The 13140-nt window shown below is 42.7% G+C and overlaps 1 protein-coding gene across 1 annotated transcript in view; it reads right to left on the bottom strand.

Annotated features, from left to right (window-relative positions):
* Positions 1-13140, bottom strand: part of HPSE2 (heparanase 2 (inactive)) — a 1420589-nt gene that overhangs the window by 1386597 nt on the left and 20852 nt on the right. Inside the window, exon 2 of the mRNA XM_078640469.1 lies at positions 7198-7307. Coding sequence (XP_078496595.1) covers positions 7198-7307 — 110 coding nt within the window. The remainder of the gene's footprint in view (positions 1-7197; positions 7308-13140) is intronic.

Here is a 13140-nt window from a genome sequence, read left to right as displayed (position 1 = left end):
ACTAACTAAAGGAGTGAAATGTCTTTTTGTTTTTATATAATGCACTTTTTTTCTATCACGTACTGATTACTGCACTTCTCTTCACTCATATGTGAGCTCTGGATCTTTACTATACTTCCAAAAAAAAGTTTGAGATACTTTAAGAATATGCAATGAATAAATTAATTGCAACACAGTGTTGTTCATCTGCCTGTTCTTGCTTGTCCTGGTGGATCGATAAGAGTCTGGTCTTGCAAATTATTAAGGCAACTTTTCCTTCTCTATTGTGATTAATTCCCTAAGTGAACCACTGTGTTGTGCAAGTTATAGTTTAGGAAAGGCATAAGGTTTTAGCTTATGTGAAAAATTATAACTTCACTGACAAAATAAACGTTTGGGTAAAGATATAGTTAGTTGTTGAAATGAGATAACGACTGAAGTTTAAATACCAAAAAATACTGAAATTTACAAGTTATAGCTAAGTGAGCTAAATATAACATGTTTTTTCAGTGAATTTCTGGGGGGTTTAACATAAAGCTAATATAGTATTACCATACCTATCTGTATCGTCACTTTAGACTTCTGGCTCCCTTGCAATACATCTGTGTCCCTATTCCAGTAGAGTGCAGAGCCTTCACTCTGTGAGCAGGAGTTTTGTTTATGCTTTCTCTTTTTGTTCTTTTATCAAAATGTACAAAGAAATATAGGACTTTAGTGAAAATACAAAACTGTACAAAATACCTACTTATGACTATGCTTTTGTATCTGTTGAGAATTGTTTAATTGGATTTTGAAGAATATACATTTCTGATATAAGATTTCCCATTGTACTAACATTCTATTTGTTACCAAAGGTACATAAAGACAAGAAAAGTCCTCCTTGATGACCAATAGTATCTTGTACTAGGAATTCATTGGAAAATAGTACATTTAAATTATTCATTTTCTGAATTATCTGATTATCTAGTCCATTTTATTGTCTTTATTATCTTATATGAAACTTTCTCACTGTACTAAGTATATATTCTAAAGCTGCCACAATTTACACAGATTACAGTAACCACTGGTGTTGGTGCCTGCGGCAGCTGAAGGCCTCATCCTATTTTTTTACCATGTACCCCTTAAGGAAACCCCATTACTTCAGACTGGGTAATGCCATTTATTGTGGCCTCTAAAAAACAACGTGTTTGTGCTTCATATAAACCTTTCTCAAGATGAAAAATACGCCCAGAACTATTTGGAAATTAAGTACAAATCAATTCATTGACTGTGAAAATAGGCCGTGGAGTCATGAACACAATCATACACACATCTTGATGTCAAGTAAAAGTACGCAGTTCATCACATTATACTAGAATTATAATCTAATGTTCCCAGTACTCATGGACACGAAAAATGACTACAAAGGCTGTGCATAGTAAGCATTAGCAGTGAGATCTAATCTGCAGGGCATGATACTGGGCATACATATCATTCACTCTGCTGGATATGGGACTCACTTATACTTGTATTCAGTACCCATTTTAATATGTGTGACTAGTGCCCCCATATTTAGGCATTACAGGAGAAACAGTTGGTGACAGCTCGTTAAAAACTGCGAGTTATATACAGGCTCTTATACCATCACATAATTGTGAACCCTGCCTAATAATCCTTACTAGTATATCCACATGGCCAATCTTGGGAACTCTCATGTGCTTCTGAGTATGTGATGTATGTATGTATTTAACATTATTGTGGTGTACATAAGACTGGCATACCTCGCATTGGGGGTGCCCCTTTGAATACAAAGCCCAAGAATGTGAACAGCTATTTTAGAGAACGTAGACTTGAGATAACAGTCTACCCTGTCAAACATTGTTGCTCTGTTTTTCTATTCACTTTTCTACCAATACTTGCACAGGCTAATAAAGCTAGATCGTTCTGTGTCTGGTTAGGCTCCAGAAAGTATACCCCTTCAATCTTTGTGGCACAGCCTCCCCATTTGTTCCCTATGTATAGATATATCTCTGCTCTTTGCGGGAATACATTTCCAAACATATCCAGGAAGGAAATGAGTACTCACCATCTTGCTCATGCAACACTGACTGGAAGGAACAGAATCAACTCTGTGAGAAAATGTGCTCACATATAATATTCTATGATAATAGTACAATGCACTTATTAGTAAATTACTTTAAGTGCACCTTTAATGTGCATGTTGGACTTGGCCCTTTTTGCAGGGTCATCCCTGAACGTTTTGCCTTCCTCCTAGCCTTTTTTCTGACATGGTGTTGGTGGTTCTAGGACTCTGGTCACTTCAGCACTGCTGTCCTGTGTAAAGTGTGAGTGCTCTCTGTGGTAAACATGGTAAGGCTGGTCTCCCCCTGTTTGGCATATTTAATTTACCCGTCAGTCCCTTGTAAAGTGGTATCTCAAATACCCAGGGTCAGTAAATTAAATGCTGCTGGTGGGCTTGCAGCGCTGATTGCGGCACCCGCCAAAGTAGCCTTTCAAACCTGTCTCAGGCCTCTGCCATTGCAGGGCCTGTGCGCTCAGTGTTACTGCTGCTGTAACGTGGCACCTAAAGTGTGTGCCATGTCTGTGACCCCCCTTTTACTGCATGTCAGTCACCCCTAATGTAGACCCTAGCTAGCCCTATGGGCAGGGTGCATTGTAGGTGAAAGGTAGGACATGTACCTTAAGTGTGTGACATGTCCTGATCGTGACAAACAGCCATTTTGGTTTCTCAGGGCTGTGAGGCTGCCCTCTCATAGGAATGCCTTGGGGATGCCTTGATAAGTGTTTCAGTGGTAATTCCTGATATAAGAGGAGCAGCGTGGTCAAGTTTGGTATGTTTGGAATAGTAATAATAAATGCTGCGCAATGGTGTGCGCATGTTTATTATCACTATTTTAGACATGCCACTTTTAGAAATTGGCATTTCTGTATGGTATGTGTCAGCCTGCCTGATGTGTATTGCATGTCTGGCTCTGGAGTGACAGGGGCTGGTGAACTGTGTGTGGCTCCAGGGAGGGCAGGGTGAGTCAGATCTAGGCTGAATGGGAGATCTGCATTTGGAGTAGTGGGAGGAGTAGTCCCCTGACCCTGAATAGGTCTGTGCCTGCCTGGGTGAATGCTGGCTCCGCCCCCTTGTGGTGGTCTGATGACCTAGCCCCCACCTGACAAAGGGGAAGAGGAGCCCTGTAAACAAAGTGCTCAAATACACGCCAGAACTAGTTGAGGCTGGATCCCCCAGCCCTATACCAGGGCAGGAAAAAGGAAAATGTAGTATAAGTACTGGGGCCCTGACCCCAGGTTTGTGTGCTTGTTCTTCCTTGTGACTTGGGGGGGACTTGCTGCTGCTGGAGGTCCCTGTGAGCTGGCCTGCCTGGGCCCAGACTTGTGCCCCTGAGACTTTGCCTGAGCGCCTAGGGAGCGCGATATATCTCTTCCAGGGTGGGGAGAGTGCTGAGACTTTGCAGCACTGAGCTGCAACACATTTGGAAGGAATCCCCACAGGGGGATTCCCCCACAGTGATGCCTTGGAAGCTGGAGCCCACCCCGAATTGGTGCGTCTGAGCGGGAGCCCACCCCGCATTTGTGTGCTCATGGGGCAGGAGCCTACCCCACACTGTGGTGGTTATTTAAAAGCGGGAGCCCACCCCCCATTGGAAATCACCGCTGAGAAGTGAAGCTGTCGAGGAGATCAGCGCCCGGAAGCCAGGCAGAAGCCTGTGCTTGGTTGTGGGCAGGGCTATTTTGCAGCCCACTAATAGAAGTGGGCCGGGAAGAGGAAGCTTCCAAGGCCGCCAATCGCAGCACGGCCGGAGGAGAAGTCAGGCAACCCTGTGCCTGAGGTGAGACGGGGCTCCCATACTGGCCTTGCGGGCTCCATCTCCGCCCCCTGTCTTGTGGAAGAGAGGGAGGACTCCTGAGAAGCCCCAGTGAGTGGGGCTGAGACCGCAGCTCGAGGGGGCTGAGTGCTTGCAGGAGAAGAAGCCCGGTGAACAGGGCTCCTCCAGCACTGTTGAACCCAGGGCTGATTTTGATTGCGAGTAGAGCCCCGGGAAGGAGAGGCTCCCCAGGCACGCAGTGGTGCCAGTGCTGCTGCCACAGCTGCATCGTGAGAGTGCGGGCAGCTGCAACGTGTGGCATATTCTGTTCTGATGAGGAAGGAGTGAGCTACAATCCCCTGCCCCCAGTGCATTGCACACATTGTCTTCGCTGCGAGTGGCTGCTTACCGCCCTGGCATTTTGGACAGAGGACATTTGGTCCCTGATGAAGGCCAGTTGGCCTGGGGTCATATTTGGTCATTTTGTGTTCTGGTGGGGGCACAAAGAGGATGAATGCACCGTGTTAGGGTACTGTGGTGCATTACTAATGTGATATTGCATAATGTGTTTATGCCTACAGATATGTGTTTTTGCCTACAAAGATTGCATAATGTGTTTATGCTTAGGATGTTTATGCATAATGTGTTTTATGCCTAAGGTGATGCAGACATAATGTTTTCATCTTACAGGTGATAATGCCAAGTACAGTATTGTACCAGTAATTACTGGTAGTGTTTTATTTTCACTACTTGTGCTTGTTGGTATTTCATTTTATGATGGTTCTAACAGTGGCCCGATTGGCCCTGTCATGTATATAATCCCCATGAATTATTACCTGGTGCCAGTTGGCACAGAGTATATGTGTGATTATGATGCTAATGTGTTTTGGATAATACTAAGTCTATATTTTATATAACCTTGTGTGGAGTTTCTTTTCTGGTGTGCCTAGTGTGTTGCTGCTGTGTGTTTGTGTGTTGCGCAAGCGCTTTACACATTGGCTCTTGCCAAGTTACCAAGGGGGTGAGCAGGGGTTATCTTCAGCGTGTAACTCCCTTGCCCTGGCTAGAGTGGTGGTTTCTGCCTGGCTTAGGCACCTGCCCTAGCCAACCTGAAATCCCATTTCTAACATTGCAAATACCTTTGTGAAACAGACCCTAAGTGCTAAAATGAGGAAACATCTTTGGTCGTCAGAGAAGCTGTGAGCACATCAGTCTATGATTCAGAGTCCTGCACTATTTCTCTTAACTTTGGACTAGTAAATTGTTACATTTGTAGTGGCACTCCGGGTCCTTATAACCAACTGTTGGTCTTATTGTGTTCCTGGGGTGTTCAGTGTTCTATGGACAATTAGTTTCCCCAGATTTCATGTTATGCTCTAAAGGTTTTATGAACTGTTTAAGTAACAGAAGCAATCTAGTCTTAAACAGCTGCTGTGTGCTCTGGTTCCTTCTGGCACCTCAGTCAAGCAGCCTGGAAGATCATCAAGATTGCTATGCCAGCATGACGGCCTTCATTTGCTACCCTTGTTTCTAAACAGAGGAAGAACTTCTTTGTTGTTATTTTTTTAGTATCTACCTTTGTAACCCCACTCACCACCATGCACCCGATTCAAAAAAGCTACTCTGAGAGATTCTGCAGGTGGGGTCAGTATTTCTCCTTGCAATTACTTTATATGGCTCAGACATCAAAGCCTTGTTTGTGGAGAAAAGGCATGTACCTACCCAAGACAACGGAGGTATTTGAAATGGTAATGACTGGAATATAAATATTTAGTGGCATAGTATTCTCCACATTGTTAAATCTCACCTTCGTTTTCAATATATCCTAGCGAAAAATCTGACATAGATGGCTTTATGTAACCATACCCTTCTATTAACAGCAGCAAATGTTTCAGATGCTCCTACAGAAAAATGGTATCTGTAAAGCGCTACCTTGTCCCTTGTAACTAGGTCCATTCTATTTATAAAATACATCAAATAAATTGAAAAAAATAGGTAAGTGTCCAATCAGGTCAATGGTTGGAGAGACCAGAAAGGTTGACTAAGAATAGGTTATATCATGTCGCCACCAGGCTGTGGTAATATATGGGACGAAGTTATGAATACACTGTATTCCAAAAGTCTGGAGTCAGCGTTCCACATCAAATGAATCCAGTATAACAAATGTAGTTCTTAATCACCAACTCCACTTAAGTAACCACTCACAAAGTCAGCAGCAATCCACGTTCAGAGATACTAATGTGCAATTGCCCAAAGGTGTGAAATTAAAGATTTTAGATCATAAACATATGCTGTTACAACAAAAAGAATATTTTAAGCAATAAACTCTATTAAAACATATAAGGAGTATGACTGCACTAAAACAAATCCTCTAGATCATTGTGCTGACCCAGATAATAAGGACTGTACTACTGAATATCGAGGCCATGAATATCGCGGCAAAAGAATATTATGGACAAAATAACTAATTCCAAAATATCGAAAGGTGATTGCATATAGAAGTATAGAAATATTATTCCTAATTCCACATGAATGTACCTAGAAGATATGTATTAGCCATGGTGCACATATATGGAATTAGGTGTAGGAAATCTACACTTACCTACCTTTCAACATTTTGTCCTCCAAATTTGCCTCCTTTGATATTCTGGCTTTGGTATTCAGGGTGCATACAAATAATAAGGAAACCAATCACTGACTTATAGAAGCCAACAGAGAACAGCACGCACTAAAAGACACGAAGTTTAGTCAACAGCCGTTGTACTATTTAGAAGGACCATTCTCCTACAATGTCATTGTTCAAAGCATTATTGCACACTGCTTGCCTCAGGCTGGACCATTGTAAGAAGAGCGACTTATTGACATCACGGAATTTGGCCAAGATAACAGCAGCTATAATGCTAAAAAGGGGTGGAGGGGTTTCAACATACTGCTGCTTTCAGATTGAGTAGGGCATTATTATGTCCATGTGGCTGTCCTCTTATTGCAGGCATGCAGGTACTGGAGTAAAGGCTAAAACTATGCACAAATTACCGATCAGCTCATTCTGCATGAGCAAAAGCCCTACATTCTTGGGTCATGATCAAAAAGCGGCATTCTGGCTTCATCCCTAAATTTCAAAATTGGGAAGTATCCAGAACGTTTGACTTTAGTTTAAAGTCGAGTAGGCAGTTCTTACAAGCACTGATATTATAGCAATGTCTGAACTCCACAACTAGTAAATTTAGGACATCAATTCCCGGTTCGCTTACTTTACATTCCAATAGCAACTCGTACATAACATCCTCAGAAAAGAGCATGCACATTATTCCTTCCTATGCAACGTTTCATGTAGAATTTACGCCCAATTTCCTGGGACTAACATTTCTGGATTATGCCCACTTGTCTCCCAGGCCCTGCTTACCGTATGCCTCTCAGTAGAGCTTGCCAGACATCTTTGTGAAAAGGCTTCCACCGTGGAGATAAGCCACAAAGCCCCCAATCAGCAACTCTGCCCTCATGGAGAGCCTCTGCCTGTTGGAAGAGACAGAGAAGGGGGCCTGAGTTTCTCATTGCCCTTGTCACCCCTGTCAGAATTCAAGTACCGGAAGATTGCAGTATATGTGAGATAGCCTTTATCTAAACGGAGCAAGCAGCAACAGAAAGCCATCCTCCGCATCAATAAGGGGGAAAAAAGCAATGTATATTAGAGTTCGCTGACTGCTTGTAAAATCCCAAATGGGAACGGGCTCAGTTGACATATTAGTTCAGCAATCCTTGACAAACTAAATTGGAAAGTCCTAAAAGTAAACTGTGAGCTACTGAATGTACCCAACAGTTAACCCTTGCTAGAAAAATCAAAGCAAGTACATGGAACTTAGACATCATTTGACAAAGACAAAAACATGCATACTTTTTATTTGGACTAAAGGCAACCCAGAAACGTGCCCTGTGCTTTGACAGCAACTACACATTTATATAAATAGTATCAACATAACAAGGAGACATTTGATGCGATTTAAATATGATATTCAAATATACAAAGTCAAAATCAGCTAACATGCAAGTACACATCGAAAATATACACACATGCAAATAAATCCCAATGCTAAAAACATTCCAATGAAAATAGGCATACCTAAAATGTATCTACCATACTGGCCCTTTTTACTGAAGAAAGAAAACTTTATTAATCACTGTACAAGGGTATATGTATTCAGTGCCCCTTTGGCCCACATTTATTTACAATAATGCATCCTAAGAGAAAAATGTACTTTAATATTCAAAACGGGGCAGCAGGCACTTGATTCACAGGTCCAGGGACGTTGGAGACCACAGAGCAGTAGCATGTTGGCGCTCAACACATCTACCAGAGCCACTGCTCTGGCGGATGGAGTCACTAACACATGCTCAATCTGTGTGTGACAGTGAGGAGTATGGGTCTGGATGATGTTGAGGAACTCGGGGCATAAAGAGGTATGCCCGGTTAGGGTATTTTGAAACTATTCACAGAGTAGGGACAGGAGAGATACATATATATTTCAACATGAGATCGGCAGAAAAGTGACTGACGACAGACAGGCATTGGGTGTCATGCAAAAATACTTTTAAAGGGGGAGAGGTAGGGTGGCCAGTCAATATAATGCACATTCCTTCAGAATGATCACAGCCATGTGTTGCATTTATGCTGGGGATAAGTGAGGACAAGCTTAAAGGCATTGGCAGCGGAGCTCAAAGTAAATATGGGGTAAAATCCCACTTTGGGTAATGCTTTGGAAAAGGAAAAAAAATACATTGTCATGTTGACAGAACCGTCTGTCAAACTTACAGTATGTTGAAAGGAACTGCTGTGACGGCAGTTTCTACCAATGCTAGACATGTCCACTGGGCAGGCGAAAATCTAAAATGTTGGCAGGTGGAGGCTCCCTCCAGGCGATGGAGTACTTTACTCCATTGCCCTAAAGGAGTAAAAGCTTGTTTACCAAAGTTTAAATCAGGGCCATACTTAAAGCCAGCAGCTGGGATTAGACAATGAGAAAATATGGATGATTTGGTTTGGGAAAGGGGTTTTGAGAGGTGGACACATCTTTGAGCCATTCTATGTACCATGTGAAGCAAGGTCAAGACCAGAAGTCATAAAGATTTGTGTTGAGTAAAATGACCTTCTTCAGAGCTTGTGGTAGAACTCATTAAGATGGTTTAACGTGACTTAAAGGTGGTACAGAACAAATGGGAAAGAGCAGAGATTTGTTTTTAACTCCTGTTCTGCCAAGATGGGTAAGGCATGGGGCCAGGAGACCAGCTACCAAAAGAAGGACAAAGAAGGAGGTGAATAGGGATGGTTGTGGCTTTTGCAACTCAAGAAATTTAGGGGTGGTCAAGCGGGTAGATATTGTCTATAAGTTAACAATGCTTTCTGTGCATTCAGGGTGTATTTATCCTTGTTGGTTAACACGCTGTATGTAGTAAAGCTGATAGAGGTGCTGGAAGATTTATGGAGTAAGAGATGATTAAATGGAAGAGAAAGAACGCCTATTTAAAGGGATTTTCTGGTGTTTAAGAGAGAGCTCCGATTAGTTGAAGTGGTAGCAGGGAAGATTTTTCGATTGGGAATGCAGAGGTGAGAAAGATTCAAATGGGGTAATAAGTGGCAGTCTTCAGCAAGTGTAGGCAGGCTGGATGAAATTATTCTCAGTGCTTGAAGATTAAAATAAAGCTATAAAAACCAGCAATAATAGAAAATAGGATGTGTAAAGATAATTGAAGTTGAAGTTAAGGGAAGAAGAGCTTTAGAATCCTAATTGATGGGAAGATATTAGCGTGGGGGGTGGGAGGCAGGTTAGTTGTTAATGCATCTGTAGGGACATTTAGATTGTGCAGCCTAGGTTGAAGTAAGGTTATCATAGCTGTGATCTCAACTTGCTCCAAATAAAATGTTTGGAGGATAACGAGTTTCGTGCTCTACTATCCAATGCACACACTGAGAGCAATTACAAATAAATTAGTTTAAATAACCATGCCTGCTTTCCCTTTGAACCTCACACTATTGCTAGAACCATTGGCAGGCATATAGTTTTAATAAAATGCATTAGTGATCAACAATGCTATACTGTTAGAAAGTGAATTTTTAATTTGGGAGGGTTGATCCCACCAAAGTAACAAGGCAGTATTTTGCTAGGTTACAAGACAGTTCAGTGAGCAAACACTATTCAACCCTCTGTAGCACACGGGCAAACCTTTCCCCAGAGAAATGAATCATGGGTATAAACAGTAGCAAATAACATTAGATAATAACTTTTGTAAACCTGTTTAGAAAAATATGAAAATATAAGCAACATTTCACAAAAAAGGTTACAAATGTATTAAGGGAATTAAAGATATGGATTTTAAAAGGTTTAAGGAAAAAGTGCCAAGAAATGTAAATTGCTAGTTAGTGTCAAACATGATGGAGTCGGGGCCTGGTAAGTTTTACCTATCGCACCAAAGATTTTGCTTCGGAATTTACAGCCTCAGTAGGAATTGATATTGCGGTTGCAGAATCATTGATTCACAAAATAACACGCTTTGCGAACACAGAATCATGAGACACAATGTACTAATGGTACTTTAAAAGCCAGAAAAGTCTTTCTGACTTTCAATGTGCCATTTGTGACCTGTTGTGAGATTTGGAACACCATCCATCCATGGCTTGAGTCACCAGTTGAAGTTGTAAAGCATTGAACACATACATATGGGGTGGTATCTGGGTAAACGAAGACACTGCCCACGTGGGATAATTAACTTTTTTCAACATGTTTTGACATTTTTAAAATTATCTTTTTGCTTAGTGCTAAATGTGTTTAAATGAGAGAAGAAAACAGAAGATTGTAGGACACCTCACGAAATTATAGGAGAAAACAAGAATGACCTTTCCTGGTCTTACTTATAGTACATTCTAATTCTCTATTGAATCACAAAGTCAAGTGCTCTGAAAACCCATGACACCCCATGTACATGAAACAACCTGGTATAACTATCAGCAGCGGCCACCGCAGGTAAGCGCAGTGGGGTGGGGCAGGAGGGGGGAATGTCGACATGTGACGGAATAAGTCTAAGTAAATAAATAAAACCTATTCCGTCATCTCTAGACTACCCCTGCGACCCCCCGCTCCATCGTCCTATCACTCCACCGCACTTACCTCTACAAGCCGCGACTGTTAGCCATATGCACCCAGAGTTACTGATACCAAAGGAATCAGTAATTATGGGGAAGGGGAAATACTGCTGGATTACAAATACTGGGGGAATGTGGAACACTGCACCTGATTCCTGTAGTTACTCCACAATTCCCTATCAATTGTGTTCCTACAGGATTTGTACTCCCCATGGATAATCATGCTAGAGCAAGTAGCTCCTGTTACAGGTTTCATCGGAATTAAACAGCCACCGGTAATGAAGACCTGAGTGTTTACACAGAAACCACTGGAAAGGCAAAATATGCTCGCAGAAACAATCTATGAAATGTCTCATTCGAGCATATTATGGGAGACAAATCATAACTGCCCTTCTATAGTATTGCAAAGTCCATAGCATAAAGGGTTCCTCTGGTTAGTCTGTTTTCCTCACTCACTGTCCCACACTTCTCCTCAAATCCAGGCATGTTAGTGGAGGCAGTGTGTCAATAAATCTAAATGTCTTTTCCTCTTCCGTAACCTGTAGGCTAACTGGAGTGAGCTAAAGAATGATGATGGATTAAACCCAGATCAGTTGACTGGGGGTGAGTGCTGCCATTGTTCAACACTCTGGCCATCATCCCCTTTGGTTTTTCTTTGTTCGCCCTAAGTTGGCAGGGTATGCCCAGGCGTGGGTCCCTTGCTCACTTTGCCACTGGATTCAAGCTAGCATGGCTGATGACGGCTGATTAGCCAGAAACTGGCCCCAGGATGCTTGTTTCTGGTCCAGGGAAGACATGGCTTGGCAGTTCGGGCTGGACTGTTCCCATAAGGCACAGGGTCAGACTGATTTAAATATGGCCTTGTCTGAATTGGGGTGGCAGAGTGAGATAAATAATGATGATGGATTAAACCCAGATCAGTTGACTGGGGGTGAGTGCTTGCATTGTTCAACACTCCAGCCATCATTCCCTTTGGTTTTGCTTTGTTCGCCCTAAGTTGGCAGGGTATGCCCAGACGTGGGCCTCTTGCTCACTTTGCCACTGGATTCAAGCTAGCCTGGCTGATGGCGGCTGATTAGCCAGAAACCAGTCCCAGGATGCTTGTTTCTGGTCCAGGGAAGACATGGCTAGGCAGTTCGGGCTGGAATGTTCCCATGAGGCACAGGGTCAGACTGATTTGCATATGGCGATGTCTGAACTGGGGTGGCGGAGTGAGCTAAAGAATGATGATGGATTAAACCCAGATCAATTGACTGGGGTGAGTGCTTGCATTGTTCAACACTCTGTCCATCATCCACTTTGGTTTTGCTTCGTCCATCATCCCCTTTGGTTTTGCTTTGTTTGCCCTAAATTGGCAGGGTATGCCAAAACGTGGGTCCCTTGCTCACTTTGCCACTGGATTAAAGCTAGCCTGGCTGATGATGGCTGATTAGCCAGAAACCGGTCCCAGGATGCTTGTTTCCGGTCCAGGGAAGACATGGCTTGGCAGTTCGGGCTGGACTGTTCCCATGAGGCACAGGGTCAGACTGATTTGCATATGGCCATGTCTGAACTGGTGTGGCGGAGTGAGCTAAAGAATGATGATGGATTAAACCCAGATCAGTTGACTGGGGGTGAGTGCTTGCATTGTTCAACACTTCGTCCATCATCCCCTTTGGTTTTGCCTAAGCATTTACTTCAGGTTACAAGAAGTGACAACCTTTTTTATTTCAATGGCTTCATATCATGGGTCAACTATTCGAAATCGTCAATAGTCATCATGACTGAAGTGTTCCTTTAAAACTCTCCACATCAGTATAGAAAACTCCATACAAGCTTTTCGAAGGGTAAAGAAATGTAAAATACTCCGTGTGACTGTAACATGGAAGGCCTCAGATCACCCCTCCCTAGTCCTTCTGGTCTGTCTGCCCACTGGCAATGCATGTACTGTGCTTTGCAAGTGATGTGCACAACTCCAATGCTTCACCAATGTGCCACATATTCGTATTGACTGGTTAGTTAGTAGAACGGGAATGACAAGGGAACAATACACAAGTCTATCATGCCAACCCATGCACCACAAGCCTCTTCCCTGCTACACCTGATCTCCTGCTATAGGCCTCACTACTTCAGTAATATGTCAGCTCCTAAACTTCCCCATCTAGTCTTGATAATACAGTGCGATTAATCATCAGAAATGACTTCTGGAGCTTGTTACCCTGTAGAAGAAAGCAA

This window comes from Lissotriton helveticus, chromosome 5_1, assembly GCF_964261635.1.
Source record: "Lissotriton helveticus chromosome 5_1, aLisHel1.1, whole genome shotgun sequence".
Classification (NCBI taxonomy): domain Eukaryota; kingdom Metazoa; phylum Chordata; class Amphibia; order Caudata; family Salamandridae; genus Lissotriton; species Lissotriton helveticus.
Note: the sequence above shows the minus strand (reverse complement) of the source record. Positions and strands in the feature narration are given on the sequence as shown.